The following is an 18,308-nucleotide window of genomic DNA, read 5'->3' on the forward strand; positions in this document are numbered from 1 at the left end:
CTATACCCTCCCATGATAAAATTTCCGAGTTCTGCTGACCCACGTTAAAAAAAGGCCGATTTTGTGTTTTACGTGTCTGTCTGTTAATCGTAGCTAAAAAACGAGCGGCACCTTTAATTTCACCTTTAAGAAAGGACAACATTTAACTATGTGGCCTTTAACTAGTTTTCACACAAATAAACATTTATTCTTATTCTCTTCTATTCCTACAGGAACTCCTGTTAGAGCACGCGGACCTGTTCTACCACTTCAAGAGCATATCCCCGACGGGCACAATCACCCAGGAGGACATCAAGGAGATCACCGACGTGTTGCAGGACGACTCCAGGTAATACACAATATTATATTATGTAAGAAAGACCTTATTATGTGGACCGACGATCTGGTGAAGGTCGCGGGAAGTACCTGGATGCAAGCGGCGCAGGACCGGTCTTTGTGGAAATCCTTGGGGGAGGCCTTTGTCCAGCAGTGGACGTCTTTCGGCTGAAACGACGACGACGACGATGTAAGAAAGAAAGAAATTGTTATTTGGCACACAAATTATTCAAAATCTGACATATCTCCAAACAAAAAACTCCGAGACTTAATTAGATCTTCCTGTGTAATAAAGCTGAGTAAGATGATAAGGGTAACTTTTTCTGTCATTTACACGCCTAAATCACTGAACTTTGAAAATATCAAAGTAACTCTATTTAAGTACCAAAATGAAGGAGTTTAAACGCTGTGACTGATGTATTAAAATAGATTACTTGAATAAAATAAAAATAGTGATCCTTTGAGCCGGATGTCTCACCCTATATCTTCTTCGGGATACAAAATGTTAGACTACATGGTGATGATAGTGCAAGGTGATGATGTTCTTAAAATTTGGTCCTTCGAGCCGGATATCTAACCCATTTCCCATTCCAGATACAAGATGCTGGACCGCATGGAGCAGGACCGCAAGCTGATGCTGTTCCAGCATCTAGGCTTCGTGCACTGTCCGATGCGGGAGCACTGTCCGGCAGGATCCAACTGTTTGGACGCTACGTTGCCTGTCATCCTCAACACTAGAGTTGGGTAAGTGTTGGTTACTTAGGACCATTCACTCCATTTACAGTAATAATGGGTTTTTATTGGCGGTCGATGAGGAAATCCGTAATCGAACTAAAGTCGCTGACATAGCCCGACGGATTAGCAAGCTGAAGTGGCAATGGGCAGGGCACATAGTACGCAGAACTGACGGCCGATGGGGCAGCAAGGTTCTGGAGTGGAGGCCGCGTACCGGAAAACGCAGCGTGGGACGTTCACCTACAAGGTGAACCGACGACATCATAAAGGTGGCAGGAAAGCGCTGGACGCAAGCCGCTACCAACCGGGTAACATGGAAAGCATTGGGGGAGGCCTATGTTCAGCAGTGGACGTCCTATGGCTGAGATGATGATGATGATGATTGGCGGTCAAGCTGTAGATCCTAGCTACACAGGAGTTGGAGCGGTAGGAACGAGAGGTGGGAATAGTTCCTTTTGTCAGTAATAATGACATGAATATTACTGTCATTCCTTCAATCGGTATTGACATTCTAAATCTCCCCACATAAAATATCTTTGTCTCATTATAACCGTCTTTCCCTTATTCCAACTATCACCGCTGTCACTGTCGCTCTAAGTATGTTAAGTACTACATTTATTTACTGACTAAAAAAGTGTTGGCTACTTATTTTGTATACCTCTGAACAAACCGGTTGTACCACAGTACGCCAACAAGGTATTCTATCTAACAAGTTTTTGGACCATGAGTGATAATGGCCAGTAGGCCTAAGATGCGCGCCGTGATAACTTTTATCGACGTCTAAATGTATGGGCAAAATCGATAAAATGGCGTGATAACCGCTTATCGCGGCGCGCATCTTAGGCCTACTGGTCACCTAGTTTGAAATGAAATGGGTGTTTTAAAGAATTTGATTTTTTTAGGTCTTTGACGTCCACTGGGGAGTCTCAGTGCCATGCCGGGCCGCCGGCGGCGCCGTGGGCGCTCACAACCGACTCTAACCAGATCAACGTTATCATATTAGGAGTGAGTACAATGAATATGCTTGATAAGAAGACATTTGAAGAAGGAAACCGCATTAAAATGGGACATCACTAAAATAAAGACTAGGGCTGGGTTGCACCATCTTACTTTAACTTTGACAAACGTCAAAAATCTGTCAAAATCCATACAAAAAGCAACGGTTATCGTCAAAGTTACGGTCAAAATTAGGTGGTGCAACCACAGAATAATAATAAGTACTACGTACAGAAGTTTTACTTCGCGAAGGTATTTAATCAAATGTATTCTCAATGTCATTAACAATATGGTGTAATTTAGCCTGTCTCAAGAGTCAAGCAGCACCATTTTGTTGACAAACGTCAGTGATCGGCACTGCGCCGAAACTATAAGGCTGACTTCGGTAAAATGATGTGACGTGAGGTGCCAAACTGCGGAAAATGGCGGAGGAAATACATGATTTAGGATGAATTATCATGAATAATATTAACTACTTATTTACCTCTCAGTGTCTTGAGGCAACTTAAAAAAGTACATTCTGTGTTTTTATTATTACCTATTTAGGCAGTTAAATATTGCACAGTATTTAGTACACCATTTTCTTTATTTTCTTCATCATACACAAGAATAAGCGTGCGTCAGTCAATGTTCGCTCGTATGTGAGGCCTTGTCGAATAGTGTCCTGTATGTGGGCCATCGTGCGTGTTTTGTTTTCAATGTAAACTCGCGGAGATGAACAGGCCTGGTGCAACTCAGCCTAAATCAGGGATTATCAACCTGAGGTCTGCAGCGAAGTAAGGGTTATTAAAATGTTTATTCATTTTGTATATCACGGAAATGGATGCCATAATAAGTACAATACATTTTTTCAGACACTTGGTAATTTACCAGCCTTTAGGTTCACCATTTATAATTTTTAGCCTACTTATAACGTGTTATGTGCCCTCAGGAAATCTTGAGCCATGGTCATAACTTATGAAGAATTTATATTTATTACGTTTTGAAGATTTTCTTAGATATAATTATTTAAATCTATCAGGTGGAAGGCATAGCAGGCGAGTTCGGCAAACGCCTGTTAGCTGGTTGCGACTCAGAACGGCGTGTCAGTGTGCAAGGACTCACGTGGCGTGTGGAGCAACGAGTGAGGACTGATGACTTCAGTGCTGACACTACTGCTATCGATGAGTTCGCGCCCAACGGTGAGTTGTCTTAAGACCCGTATGTAATCTATCAAGGTGGAGGCGAGACGAGACTTGAGGGCAAGTTATAAAAGAGGAGTGGAGATATGTGGTGATATCTTCTCCGTTTTCCGGCTTGGTGGAAAACGGGTCTAAGCTAATTGTCCCTCCGCTAGTGAGGAAGCGACTAACTGTTGACTGTTTTCTTGACTCGTATCGAATAATAAGAAAAAAAGTTGTAATTTTTTCCGTGCGCATTTTAACATGATTTGTAGTATTTTATTAACTGATTTGTAGAATTTTTATTAACTAATTTGTAGAATTTTTATTAACTGATTTGTAGAATTTTTATGAACTGATTTTTAGTTATTTTAAAGTAAACGGCGCTCGCCCGTGTTTGTAAGAAAATGGTAGTTCAATGACGAAATACAACATGGTTTATTTTGTTTCCAGGTTACTTCTGCGTTTACCAAGACCAGGAGTCATTCGAATACATACGAGGCTGCGCCGAAAAGACCTTACTATCCAGTTTGGAGCAGGAAGACAAGCTTCCATTTCAAGTATGTTTAACACAGATCCTGTATAGTCCAGTCATTACGTACATTCAAAAAAGAAAATGAATTTGCGCTTCTAATTTTTTAATATGTTGTAGGGGATACCTAGAAAAGCTTAACTTGAGATTGTCGACCAAGCTTTCCTAGGAGCTTTCGCCGCCATGTTGAAAAAAGGGGTAAAATTTGTTTTTCGGCAATAACTCGGCTATCCGATGAGACTCGAAAATTTTTGTAGGACACTTTTTGTAGCTTTCTTTGTGCTCTACAATAACGCCCGAACCATTTTTAGCGTATCATGCATCGTTATCGAGATATCGATCGATAAAGTCAAAAATTTTGGACACAAATTATTTCGGAATAATTAAATAATTAACGTCAGTTACGTACAACATAACTTCGAAGGAAAGGTTGCAATCATATTCGACGGTTATCCGACTGATATGACACTCGCTGGAACGAAAACTTCGGAAAGAGTACGACGTTCGAGAAAAAACCAATCGCCGGAGTTCACATTCGATGAGACAACTACTCCAAAAGTTAGCCAGGAGAAGTTTCTCACAAGGGATCAAAACAAGAACCAACTAATACAAATGCTTTGCCGTTACTTAAAAAAAAGTAATTAAAAAGTAATTAAAAGTAATTAAATTTTACTTTTTACTTTTTAATTAATTATTTAATTATTTCGGAATTTTTCATATTTATTAAGACCCAAAGAAAAAAAAAGAAAAAAACAAAAATTGTGTCCAAAATTTTTGACTTTATCGATCGATATCTCGATAACGATGCATGATACGCTAAAAATGGTTCGGGCGTTATTGTAGAGCACAAAGAAAGCTACAAAAAGTGTCCTACAAAAATTTTCGAATCTCATCGGATAGCCGAGTTATTGCCGAAAAACAAATTTTAAGCGTTTTCCAAGATGGCGGCGAAAGCTCCTAGGAAAGCTTGGTCGACAATCTCAAGTTAAGCTTTTCTAGGTATCCCCTACAACATATTAAAAAATTAGAAGCGCAAATTCATTTTCTTTTATTTGCCTTTTTTTCGGACGAAATGACTGGACTAGTATTATAGGTCTCCCAACGAAAGTTGAGGCGAACACATACACCGATGTCATATTTGAATACAGAACACAAATCACACATCATACGCCAGATGTCAGCGCGACACGTCGTATAGATCAAATCAACAAATCCTTGCGTGTAGCGATCGCCTCAACTTCCTATAAAATGCAGTGAATATTCGTGACATAATCTTGAGCGTATCTTCTACAAAATCATTTGTTAGGGTACTGTTTTATGAATCATTATAAAATGAATGTTTGTTTCCAGGGTTTGCCATTGGTGGTGATGTTCGTCCAAGACGAAGGTATGGATAAGAAGGAACTTGCCAGATTACAGGAGGAGGGACAAAATCTTGCCGACAAGTAAGTTTTTAATAGTCTTACCTTTTTATTGCAAAACATAGTTCTGTTGCAATCATAGTTTCTATTGCAAACATTGCACATGAGTACCCATATGATGATTACTTGCAAAAGATGATTGGACATTATAGTCAGTTAATTGATATATTTATACAAGTTGTCAAAGTGCTGTGTGTGAATATACAGGGTGTTAGGTAAATGGGTATATGAGCCGAGACTAGCCCATGTTAACATACTCATATAAATACTATAGTGGTGTCAGAAAGTGGATATCGTAATATTTAATAAAAAATATTTTCCCATACAAAACTAAATAAATTATTATTATTTAAATTTTTGGACAGCCCTACGATCGCGCAACTCCCTCCTAGGTCAAACGTGGTCAAACGGTATTTCATTCACAAATTTTGACGCGAGTCGGCACCGCCCACTTTTATTATTACTTTTGAACCAATTCTTCACTTACCTCTTTTTATTGACTCTGCAAGCAATCCAAGGTATTCAGGGGGTAACACTTCACTCTAATTCACAAAACGAATCGCAACACATCTATCACATCCATCCACTCACTTAATTCACCTTTCACGCTTTCAAGTGACCGGGTAGGTTCTTGTAGTGAAATCCTATTTTCAAGAACGGGATCTCCGGGTCTCCCTTCGGTGGTATGGTGGTGTCGATTCACCCACCCGCGAAAACATTTACAAGGCATCGTGGAACGGAAGGTCTCCCGGAAATAAATCGTTCATCACACTAAAGAAGACACAAAGTCCTATTGCACCAACACCACTCAACACACATCACCATAATTTCACTGTATTACTTAGCTATTTGAATATCTAATTATCCAGAACGTCAACAACAAAACATCGCAACGAACGCAAATTATTTACTGACAAAATAATGTAAACAAATAAACATGGCCGCATGGCGCGATGGCGCATGCGCGGTGCAACTAGTGCGGGGTCATTATTTTTTCCATAAAATCGGTAATCGATATTGAAATTACAAAAAATCGATTAAAATATCAAATTGTTTGAAAACCATCTGAGTAATCAATAGGAATGTCTTAAAATCAATTATCGATTAATTGATAGATCCTACCTACCTGAAATCGCTCATACTATCGATGGGTCTAAATTAGTTTAACGATACCATTGCATTGATAGAAGACATTGAAAAAAAAACAACACAGTTTTATTTGGTAAATTAAGAAAACCGTAATCTGCCATGCTTTTGGAAATGTTTTAGCTAAATTTGCGATAAACGCTGTTATTTTTCTTAGAAAATATGATATTTTATTAACGATAGTATGAGTGATTGGGTGGCCTTTCGATAGGCTATTGATAGACAATCGGCAAGACTACTGTACTGACCAACTGGATTGTAATTACGGCACCTCGACCTTCATTAGTCAATCATGAAATGAAAACTTAACCCCAACCACATGTCGTCTCCATTAATGATTGGAAATGAATTAATGGCACCTAAATTGATTATTTGTAGAAAAAAAATCCTTCAACGATTTATTATTGAACACGTGAAAAATCTTAATCGATTTTTTGCCTTCAATGTCACCTCCTTACACATCCCTACTCCTGCGCCGCGATGATCTTCCGACTCTTTCTTGCAAGTGAAAGCCGCCGTGCGATACGTCTTGCGTCTCACTCGCACTACACGTGCCGGTTCCGTTGTTCGTCAACAAAAGACATTTCGTTGTCCTTCAAAGATTAAACAGTGCGTTGGACACATTTCTTTAATGCCTAAGGTTTTTTTTCAATGGTGTCTTATTTTTAGTTAAGGCATTTTTAGTACACAATATCGTGATTTACGATGATAAAATTTAAATGATTACCTACAATGTCTTATTTTCCTTAATCAAAGTTATCAAGTTTAATGATTCGTTCGTTCATTCATTTCAGCCGAATGAATCAGCTGATTACTCAATAATGGTACCTTTCCCAGACTTTCTGACACCACTATAGTATTTATATGAGTATGTTAACATGGGCTGGTCTCGGCTCATATACCCATTTACCTAACACCCTGTATACTTACGTTATGAAGTTACTTGCAGCTATAAAATATCTGTTTTAACGGACTTCAACAAAAGGAGTAGGTTGTCAATTCGAGGAGTCAATTCCTTTTTAATTTTCGTTTCCTATTTCTTTCTCGTAATCACTTCAGAATTTAATTTTTATTGCAAAATTGTACAAGAACACAAGATACTACAGAATTCAGCTTGACTTGTCGTCTTTATATCACTTTATTTATTTCTATTGCAGTCTCCACTGCTCATACATGGAGGCGTCAGTCAACGAGCTCGGCACCGAAGCTCTGACGTCAGACGCGATACAAGAGCTCATCCGAGCTAACAGAGAGAAGGCGAGCTACGCGCATCTGTACAGAGACCTCATTGTGTGCTTCGACTCGGACATACGGTGAGTGTTTTTTAATAATCGGAGGTATTCCCATCTTCCCTCGACAGGCTTTCCAGGGAAGAGTGTGGGTGGGTCCTGTTCTACTCTGCCAGAATCGCACGACGTTACATAATATTGGTAGAATAAGGTTTATTGATAATCCGGTTTATTGATAAGCCGTGTGGTGACGGCAGAGTAGAATACATTTGTCACCAACCCCTACTCTTCCCGCGGGTGTCGTAAGAGGCGACTTAGGGACTACACATTAAACAGAGAATGGGCAGCAGCGCTCTCTGAAAAACATCAATCTTTTAAACTGCGATCTCCAACCCGCCTGCCAAGCGTGGAGATTATGGCAAAACCCTCCACTATAGTGGAGGAGGCTCATAGTCCAGCAGTGGACTGTAAAGGGCTGTTGATGATGATGATGATGAAGGTTTATTGACATTTATGCACGGATTGTAATGTAAAATGTGATTTTTTGAGTTTTCTCTTTGAGATAGAATCCAACTGACATTTAGCAGTATTTTCAACAACAAAAATAAAAATTCTAATCCTAACAACAAAAATAAAAACCTACTTAAATCGTATGCTAGACGTTATAAATCTGTAATAAAATTGACCCAAAAAGCCCAAAATAACTTTTTTATAAATAATTCTCTAAATAAATGTAAAAGTACTTGGCAAATTATAAATAGAACCAAATCAAGATATCCCAAGGAAAGCATAGATAAAATAAAAATAACAGACAGAGTGATCACTAACCCCAAAGACATTGCTAATGCTTTTAATGACTATTACATTAACGAAGTTAAGAGCGTTTACGTCTAGCGTGGCATGTCAAGTTTAGGTAATTTCGATGCTAGTTTTATTCACACTAAAATAATTATGACTGTGTGCGTGTTCTCACGCTCTATAGTCAAACCAAAATACTTTGATCCACCATCGTAAAAGTGTGCCAGGCCGTCAAGTGACAGCTCAAGGAAACTATAAAATCTTCAAATCTTCCAACACCGACTCCATAATTATAAATAATGGTATACATTAGTCCTAATCAATAATAAATACGTAAATTCTTTATCAAATAGTAAATTATCAAAGGTTTTATACTATTTTGAGAATATTTTATACAGCCTATGTTCAGCAGAAAAAAAATTGAATTTTAATGGTGAGAGATTTTTTCAAATCGGTTCTATTCAAAACAAACTTTTCCTGTTAACTATTATTTTTTATCCGGAAAATGCATAACATTTCATACCCACCAGCTGCGGGGGCAGCTAGTGGGTTATGTGGGGTTCTTCCTACTAGAAGGTGGGTAGCCCCTACACCCACTAAAAACCTGACTGTTTCTGCCATGATCCATATGAGTGATATGAGGGAACGCGGGACATCGCCATTGGCTGTTGCCTGTAGCATTCGTCCTTAGCCGCCACCAGACACCTCCATGTCTAGCGACCGAGGCCTGTTAGGAAGGGACAGTTGGAGACCATAAGCTGTCCTCTTGCGCCCAGGGTGTCGGCGGCGGATAACCGGAGTGTCGGCTGAGGCCTCTCGCTCCCCCTTTCCACTGCTTCTTTCTGTGAAAGAACACTTTCACAGAAAGTAAGCACACTATACCATAAGATTATTTGTCTCATCATATATTTTATACTAATATAGATATTGTTTCCGAAAGCAAGCGGGTTCATTCCGTACCTGTACGCTTCATGCGTTCTCTAGCAAAAGCTGAAAATCAGTGTTCTGCCCTTTTGAGGGTAATGTTTATACTGAGCTCTTTGCTTTTTGCATCGCTGCGGCACACATCACTCTGACGCAGGGAACTATTTGAAACGCTAGTAATCTTTATCTTATGTTGTTTTGTCACTTTTGTTATGTTGCAACTGTTGAAATTATTACTAACCTGTGTAAAAAAATACCAGTGGTGTCACCTAGTGTGTTTCTTGACTAACTAACTTTATTTCGATATTGAATTGAATTTCAATAGCAACTATACATAATGTGTGTGTTAAAAGCATTAAAAAAAAGTGTGTATCTATCTATCTCACGCCTCTTCCCGATTGGTAGGGAGAGGTCATTTCCAACCGCCGCTCGTTCGCTTAAGCTGGGCACTGTTGGAGCGTGTCAGTCTGCTGCGGTGACTTACGTGCCAAGACTGCAGTGTTAACTGACAACCATCTACAGGCTCTCGGCCTATATGGTGGAGGAATGGCCCGAAGCACCCATGGCCCGGTAGAACCTGGGTCGACCTTTGTGTGAGGCGATCAAGCCGTCGCACCCACTCCTCTAATACAGGCAGAACTGCCTCTATGGTGCGACGTAAAATTTGGCTGACGGCCAGGCGTACCCTTCAGCACTCTAAGGCCTAGATCCTCAAGCCTCTACCTTTTGGTTTCCACCTCTCGTGGTGCACGTACACGTACATTTCCCCTTGGGACCTATGGTCACCTCGCAACTGGCGTCTATTCTCGGTTGTCGACACTAGCTTTGTCGCCACTGAGGATAAATGATATAAATAATATCGATTGTCACCAGTGGTGACACATACTTTCCCAGTTGTAGCTACAGGCTTTCTCACAACTTATGACAAATTAGAAAAATACATCCCAATTATGCCTAGTGGGGACGTACACAAATATTGACACAAATGTCATCGTGCATGACATACGTAAAGTAAAAGTCATGTAAGACCAGATGAATACAAATATTATTAATTTTATTAATAATTCGTACGCGTAGACCTCCTTTTACTCCTTAGTTCGTAAAATCTGTTGTTTGATATCATGTTGATAGATGGCGTTTCACGGCTTCCCCCGCATGAATATTTACGAACGTCAAAAACAGTAGTTTGTCCAGCGCTGTATATTTTAACCAATGACGATAGATTGCGCTTTTTAGACACGTCTTATTTATTTATTGAAATTTATTTGTCACATATCGTCATAAATTATAGCCTATAATTATGTTAATCTGGTTTATAAACAATAATACTGTAAAGTTTCAACAAAATCCGTTCAGTAGTTTTTGAGTGAAAGAGTAACAAACATCCAGACATCCAAACTTTCGCATTTATAATATGTATTAGTAGGATTGTTATACGTCGCAACTAATGACAATATTTTTTTCCCATTTATCCTCAGTAGGGACATAGTCAGTGTCCACAACCGGGAATAGACGGACTGCGGATACTATGCGGTATCCACGAATTACCTCAGCCTGTGCCTCAGTGATATCATGCGTTGCGCTTTTTTGAACAGTAGGATGCTCCACGACTACACAGCACTGTGCCATACTTGAGCCCCATATAGGACCATATAACGCGCGACGCAAAAGTATAGTCAGCGACTCAGTGCAGCCGGGCCTCCGAGATTAGGCATCAACCGGCTTAGTGCGCCGGCGGTAGCCAAAAGCTTAGGGGTGAGACGATTCAAGTGGCCGTCAAATGACCACTGTCCAACTAACTACAATCCGAGGTACCTACCGCAAAGATTTTCCGACTGTAATATGTTGTGTATGTTCCCCCTACAACTAGGTGGGACTCTGCTGGCAGAGCATTCCTATTAACTATTCTGTAACCTCCTATTTATGGCAAATAAAATATTAGTATTATTCCTCTTTATAATATTAGTAGGTATACATACATAACTTGCTGTTCCAAATTTTCGTCATTCGTTTTCGTTTCATCGCTAAAAATAACTTAATTTTATTTTTCATTACGTCTGAAATAGAATTAGTAGTAAAAATAGACTGTAATGAAAAATAACAATAAAATATTTTAATTACCACGTGATCGCAAAATCTACCACCAAGATTTTGCGGATACACTATAAAAGCCCAGCTACCTGTCAAAGATCAACGTACGCGTGACACATGTCAGCAGAGCACCGAGCGACGTGACCTCACTCTGGAACGCCTCGAGGCGGACTGAATTTGAACGATTCGTGCGCGGCGATTTATAGTAGTTTTCAAATACTCATAGAAAAAAAATTACAATGAATTATTTTAAATTTCAAAGTAAATATTTTAGATAAGATATTCTTCTATTATATTAAGCTATTTTTGTGTTGAATAAAGGAAGAATATTGGTGAAAAAATCACTTTGATTTTTGGGTATTTCACGTTCTTTTAATTTGTGATTTCTTATTGTAAAATGCTTAAATCTAAAAATTTTCTCAGATTACTATTTGCCCAAGGATCTATGCTATAGGATATAAATGTTTGTTAAATCGTTTTCACAGTATTTTTATAAAAATTTCAGCTTGTAAACTGACGCTAAAGTGGAAATTTACAAAACCTGTGTGGACTTATCTTGATAGAATTCTTAAATGCTAAACTAATCGCAATATTTTCTCAATTAACTATTTAGACGATGAAATTGCCTAACTATTTATGCCTATAACATATTTGTAGTATTACTGGTTAATGATTGTAACGAGTTGAAAAAGTACTGTTTTTGCGCCAAACGGCGTAAACGCTCTTAAATCAGAAAATAATCTAAAGTTAAATGATAAATCTACAGGATCTAATCTGAAAACAATTTTTATGGCACCTACTACTCCTGATGATATCCAGGCGGTAATACTTTCTTTGAAAAATACAAATAGCGCCGGTTATGATGAATTAGTGACAATGATAATAAAAGATTCATGTGTTATCATTTCGCCAGTGCTTAATTTCATATTCAACCTATGTATTGAACAGGGTATTTTTCCAGAAATGCTAAAAAAATCTATTGTCAAACCCCTCTTTAAAAAAGAAGATAGGACGAATATGAGTTTCTACAGACCGATAGCAATGATCCCAATATTTTCAAAAATATTTGAGAAATTAATTTATAAGCAACTGTATTCATTTCTAGAAATTAATTCTATTTTTACGCCCCAACAATATGGTTTTAGGAAGAACAAATCAATTAATATGGCAATTTTCAAATTTCTTCAAGAAGTGACCACAAATATGGATCAACGGATACCTACCGTTGCGGTGTACATGGATCTATCGAAAGCATTTGATTATGTGGATCACAGAATTTTGTTGAATAAATTATATAAGTATGGTGTTAGAGGAAATGCACATGATTTGATAAAATCTTATTTGACAGGTAGGGAACAAGCAACACAAATTGATAAAATTAATTATGCAACAAAAACTGAAACTATATATCAATCAGAGTTTAGGGAAGTCAAATATGGAGTCCCACAAGGAAGCGTACTGGGACCATTGTTATTTTTAATATATATTAATGACTTGCCATCAGCAACAAAATTAACCAATATGACATTATTTGCGGACGACAGTACTCTTCTTTTTACTAATGACAATTTTAAAGAATTGGAAACTGACATTAACAATTCCTTGACAACAGTTATAAATTGGCTTGATAATAATAATCTTAAAATAAATTTGGACAAAACTTTACTAATGAATTTTAGACAGCGAACAAAAAATAAAGAAATTAACATTAATATTAAATATTCTAATAAAATAATCAATGAAACAGAAACAACAAAATTTCTAGGACTTTATATTGATAATACATTAAAATGGAAAAATCATATTGAACATGTGTGTAAAAAGTTAAGTCAGTTTTCTTATGCATTATATAATTTGAGAAAAAATGCCAATGAATCCACTTTATTGACTGCCTATCATGGCTATGTAGCGTCGACATTGCGATATGGTGTCATGTTTTGGGGAAATTCAACAGACAAAGATCTTGCGTTTAGAGCTCAGAAACGATGCATACGAGCAATGTACAATCTGAAACAGACTGATTCATGTAAACCATTTTTTGTAAGGCTTAAAATTTTGACCGTACCATGCTTGTATATTTTTGAGTGTGCAATGTTTGTTAAAACTAATTTAGATTTATATTCTTTTAAAACTAGAGAGCGTCACAAGCACAAGTTATGTACAGTGGCCAGCAAGACAGCTTTGCTTCAAGGAAGTGTCTTCTGCAACGCACCGCGTATCTTTAATAAAATTCCCGAGTCCATTCGAAACTCTGAAGATCTGATATCTTTTAAACGAAATCTTAGTGATTTTTTGACAGAAAAATGTTATTATAAGACTAGTGACTTTTTGACGGACCAAATTGTTTATTGATCGATTATTTGAAAAATTCTGAATAATTACTTAATATGTTTGCACCTAACCTTCAGCATAAACTTTAACCCTAGAATTAAGCACTAACTATTGTATGCCTTCAAGGCGGAACGCAGCCGATCTATATCCATTTATAATTTCACAACCTATGTACCTGTGGTTCACAATAAACATATTTTGAATTTTGAATTTTGAATTTTGAATTTCAATTATATCTTTTTTGATGCAGGATAATGGTGTGCATGTTCTGCGATGACCCGTACTCGCCCGAGCGGGTGCTGAGCCCGCTACTGCTGCACAAGGCGTGCTTCCTCACCGGCGACCGCTCCATCGTCATCGAGACCTTCCTGGGCGACTCCAAGCGGAAGGTCGAGGTGAGTGTGGTAGACATGATGCAGGATGATGTGTGCATCTGCGGTCGCTACTGCTGCACAAGGCGTGCTTCCTCACCGGCGACCGCTCCATCGTCATCGAGACCTTCCTGGGCGACTCCAAGCGGAAGGTCGAGGTGAGTGTGGTAGACATGATGCAGGATGATGTGTGCGCCTGCGGTCGCTACTGCTGCACAAGGCGTGCTTCCTCACCGGCGACCGCTCCATCGTCATCGAGACCTTCCTGGGCGACTCCAAGCGGAAGGTCGAGGTGAGTGTGGTAGACATGATGCAGGATGATGTGTGCATCTGCGGTCGCTACTGCTGCACAAGGCGTGCTTCCTCACCGGCGACCGCTCCATCGTCATCGAGACCTTCTTGGGCGACTCCAAGCGGAAGGTCGAGGTGAGTGTGGTAGACATGATGCAGGATGATGTGTGCACCTACGGTCGCTACTGCTGCACAAGGCGTGCTTCCTCACCGGCGACCGCTCCATCGTCATCGAGACCTTCCTGGGCGACTCCAAGCGGAAGGTCGAGGTGAGTGTGGTAGACATGATGCAGGATGATGTGTGCGCCTGCGGTCGCTACTGCTGCACAAGGCGTGCTTCCTCACCGGCGACCGCTCCATCGTCATCGAGACCTTCCTGGGCGACTCGAAGCGGAAGGTCGAGGTGAGTGTGGTAGACATGATGCAGGATGATGTGTGCGCCTGCGGTCGCTACTGCTGCACAAGGCGTGCTTCCTCACCGGCGACCGCTCCATCGTCATCGAGACCTTCCTGGGCGACTCCAAGCGGAAGGTCGAGGTGAGTGTGGTAGACATGATGCAGGATGATGTGTGCATCTGCGGTCGCTACTGCTGCACAAGGCGTGCTTCCTCACCGGCGACCGCTCCATCGTCATCGAGACCTTCCTGGGCGACTCCAAGCGGAAGGTCGAGGTGAGTGTGGTAGACATGATGCAGGATGATGTGTGCATCTGCGGTCGCTACTGCTGCACAAGGCGTGCTTCCTCACCGGCGACCGCTCCATCGTCATCGAGACCTTCCTGGGCGACTCCAAGCGGAAGGTCGAGGTGAGTGTGGTAGACATGATGCAGGATGATGTGTGCACCTGCGGTCGCTACTGCTGCACAAGGCGTGCTTCCTCACCGGCGACCGCTCCATCGTCATCGAGACCTTCCTGGGCGACTCCAAGCGGAAGGTCGAGGTGAGTGTGGTAGACATGATGCAGGATGATGTGTGCATCTGCGGTCGCTACTGCTGCACAAGGCGTGCTTCCTCACCGGCGACCGCTCCATCGTCATCGAGACCTTCCTGGGCGACTCCAAGCGGAAGGTCGAGGTGAGTGTGGTAGACATGATGCAGGATGATGTGTGCATCTGCGGTCGCTACTGCTGCACAAGGCGTGCTTCCTCACCGGCGACCGCTCCATCGTCATCGAGACCTTCCTGGGCGACTCCAAGCGGAAGGTCGAGGTGAGTGTGGTAGACATGATGCAGGATGATGTGTGCACCTGCGGTCGCTACTGCTGCACAAGGCGTGCTTCCTCACCGGCGACCGCTCCATCGTCATCGAGACCTTCCTGGGCGACTCCAAGCGGAAGGTCGAGGTGAGTGTGGTAGACATGATGCAGGATGATGTGTGCACCTGCGGTCGCTACTGCTGCACAAGGCGTGCTTCCTCACCGGCGACCGCTCCATCGTCATCGAGACCTTCCTGGGCGACTCCAAGCGGAAGGTCGAGGTGAGTGTGGTAGACATGATGCAGGATGATGTGTGCACCTGCGGTCGCTACTGCTGCACAAGGCGTGCTTCCTCACCGGCGACCGCTCCATCGTCATCGAGACCTTCCTGGGCGACTCCAAGCGGAAGGTCGAGGTGAGTGTGGTAGACATGATGCAGGATGATGTGTGCACCTGCGGTCGCTACTGCTGCACAAGGCGTGCTTCCTCACCGGCGACCGCTCCATCGTCATCGAGACCTTCCTGGGCGACTCCAAGCGGAAGGTCGAGGTGAGTGTGGTAGACATGATGCAGGATGATGTGTGCACCTGCGGTCGCTACTGCTGCACAAGGCGTGCTTCCTCACCGGCGACCGCTCCATCGTCATCGAGACCTTCCTGGGCGACTCCAAGCGGAAGGTCGAGGTGAGTGTGGTAGACATGATGCAGGATGATGTGTGCATCTGCGGTCGCTACTGCTGCACAAGGCGTGCTTCCTCACCGGCGACCGCTCCATCGTCATCGAGACCTTCCTGGGCGACTCCAAGCGGAAGGTCGAGGTGAGTGTGGTAGACATGATGCAGGATGATGTGTGCATCTGCGGTCGCTACTGCTGCACAAGGCGTGCTTCCTCACCGGCGACCGCTCCATCGTCATCGAGACCTTCCTGGGCGACTCCAAGCGGAAGGTCGAGGTGAGTGTGGTAGACATGATGCAGGATGATGTGTGCACCTGCGGTCGCTACTGCTGCACAAGGCGTGCTTCCTCACCGGCGACCGCTCCATCGTCATCGAGACCTTCCTGGGCGACTCCAAGCGGAAGGTCGAGGTGAGTGTGGTAGACATGATGCAGGATGATGTGTGCATCTGCGGTCGCTACTGCTGCACAAGGCGTGCTTCCTCACCGGCGACCGCTCCATCGTCATCGAGACCTTCCTGGGCGACTCCAAGCGGAAGGTCGAGGTGAGTGAGGGTAGACAACTATCTTGGGCAGGATACAGGTCATAGTACAAATAACAACGCGAAACTTCTCGTCACTTCGCCGTAAAATAGGCGTCAACCTAACGTAGCGGATCCATATCGAAGCTGGTTCGATCACTGAATATGATTTGAATGAAAAGCTGTAATCAGTTGGCTGGATAGTATCGATCGATAGATAGTATCGAACGCGCAAATATAAGAAAGGACTTACGCCCGTATTCACAAATTATGCTTAAGTGAAACAGCAAATCGAACGCACAGCGTTGAATAGAGCTCTGTGATTGGTTCGTGTAAGACCCTGTGCGTCCACGCCCTCTGTGAGACCTCATAGTAATGTTTGTGAATACCGGCGTTAGTCGCAAACGAAGCCTTTCAGACTTCAGGCGAAGGCACAGTATAGTACACAATAAATTATTTATTTAGGTACGTAGATAGAATAGCAAAATGAATATTGAATTTTAAATGACTCAAAAATACACTCAGCGGCACGGAATTTGGCCCAAGCCTAAATAACCAGATATGAGGCCAAATAGGTGCTGTATCCTAAGTTTCGTGTGACATGTTAACAGAACATTTGTTATTGTTAATTTAAGAGGCTAGATTAATAAAAAAATGCGTCTGTTTAACTTTTTTGACTCTAGATACGCATTTCGTTGTTCGAGCGTAAAGAGTATGGGTAAGTTTAAATTCAATATTAAATGTTGTAAAGGTTTGGAGTTTTGTTTTTTGTATTTAAATTAATCTTAGGGTTATTCTCGTTTCCATAATTTGAGAATAATGCCCATTACCCCAGCTCAAGTTGCTCAAATAGTGTTGCTTAGAAGTCAAGGGCGTATGCAGCGGGAGATGGCTGAAACTTTCAATTTATGGCGTACAAACTTAAGATGCACGTTAAAAAGGCATGACCAGACCGCCTTTTACACAAGAAGACCAAGAAGTGGGGAAATAAGGTGTATGTCAGCGCGTCATGACCCGATTATCGTGCTTGCAATATCAAGAAATCGGGTTCTCACTACGTTTGAGATACGCCAGCGTTTACAAACAGCAAGCCCAGTGAATGTCAGTGAGCACACAATAAGGAGAAGGATGGAGGATCATAACCTGCATACTCGAAGACCAGCTCGAGGACCAGAACTTCTCCGATACCTTCGCGAAGTGCGACTTACGTTTTCTAGAGAACATGCAAATTGGACGTTAGACTAATGGAGTAAACTCTTTATGAAAAACTGTCTGTTTGCGTAGTAACTCTTCTCCGCACCTTCTCTATACACTTCTACGGCCGTCTGGAGCTCTTAAGGTAACTCTGTAATCATCAATCCATAGAACTTTACTCCATTAGCCTTGCGTCCAATTTGCATGTTCTCTAGAAAACGTAAGTCGCACTTTGCGAATGTATCGGAGAAGTTCTGATCCTCGAGGTGGTCTTCGAGTATGGAGGTTATGATCCTCCATCCTTCTTCTTATTGTGTGCTCACTGACATTCACTGGGCTTGCTGTTTGTAAACGCTGGCGTATCTCAAACGTAGTGAGAACCCGA

The 18,308-nt window shown here is 41.6% G+C and overlaps 1 protein-coding gene across 1 annotated transcript in view; it reads left to right on the forward strand.

Annotated features, from left to right (window-relative positions):
- LOC135084079 (rho GTPase-activating protein 190) overlaps nucleotides 1-18,308 on the forward strand; it is a 65,544-nt gene that overhangs the window by 15,143 nt on the left and 32,093 nt on the right. The window contains exons 13-40 of the mRNA XM_063978821.1: nucleotides 213-328; nucleotides 910-1,059; nucleotides 1,953-2,055; nucleotides 3,068-3,227; nucleotides 3,660-3,766; nucleotides 5,089-5,183; nucleotides 7,463-7,618; nucleotides 13,929-14,073; nucleotides 14,136-14,207; nucleotides 14,270-14,341; nucleotides 14,404-14,475; nucleotides 14,538-14,609; nucleotides 14,672-14,743; nucleotides 14,806-14,877; nucleotides 14,940-15,011; nucleotides 15,074-15,145; nucleotides 15,208-15,279; nucleotides 15,342-15,413; nucleotides 15,476-15,547; nucleotides 15,610-15,681; nucleotides 15,744-15,815; nucleotides 15,878-15,949; nucleotides 16,012-16,083; nucleotides 16,146-16,217; nucleotides 16,280-16,351; nucleotides 16,414-16,485; nucleotides 16,548-16,619; nucleotides 16,661-16,753. Of these exons, the coding sequence (XP_063834891.1) occupies nucleotides 213-328; nucleotides 910-1,059; nucleotides 1,953-2,055; nucleotides 3,068-3,227; nucleotides 3,660-3,766; nucleotides 5,089-5,183; nucleotides 7,463-7,618; nucleotides 13,929-14,073; nucleotides 14,136-14,207; nucleotides 14,270-14,341; nucleotides 14,404-14,475; nucleotides 14,538-14,609; nucleotides 14,672-14,743; nucleotides 14,806-14,877; nucleotides 14,940-15,011; nucleotides 15,074-15,145; nucleotides 15,208-15,279; nucleotides 15,342-15,413; nucleotides 15,476-15,547; nucleotides 15,610-15,681; nucleotides 15,744-15,815; nucleotides 15,878-15,949; nucleotides 16,012-16,083; nucleotides 16,146-16,217; nucleotides 16,280-16,351; nucleotides 16,414-16,485; nucleotides 16,548-16,619; nucleotides 16,661-16,753 (2,493 nt within the window). The remainder of the gene's footprint in view (nucleotides 1-212; nucleotides 329-909; nucleotides 1,060-1,952; nucleotides 2,056-3,067; nucleotides 3,228-3,659; nucleotides 3,767-5,088; nucleotides 5,184-7,462; nucleotides 7,619-13,928; nucleotides 14,074-14,135; nucleotides 14,208-14,269; nucleotides 14,342-14,403; nucleotides 14,476-14,537; nucleotides 14,610-14,671; nucleotides 14,744-14,805; nucleotides 14,878-14,939; nucleotides 15,012-15,073; nucleotides 15,146-15,207; nucleotides 15,280-15,341; nucleotides 15,414-15,475; nucleotides 15,548-15,609; nucleotides 15,682-15,743; nucleotides 15,816-15,877; nucleotides 15,950-16,011; nucleotides 16,084-16,145; nucleotides 16,218-16,279; nucleotides 16,352-16,413; nucleotides 16,486-16,547; nucleotides 16,620-16,660; nucleotides 16,754-18,308) is intronic.

Source organism: Ostrinia nubilalis, chromosome 25 (assembly GCF_963855985.1).
Source record: "Ostrinia nubilalis chromosome 25, ilOstNubi1.1, whole genome shotgun sequence".
Classification (NCBI taxonomy): Eukaryota; Metazoa; Arthropoda; class Insecta; order Lepidoptera; family Crambidae; genus Ostrinia; species Ostrinia nubilalis.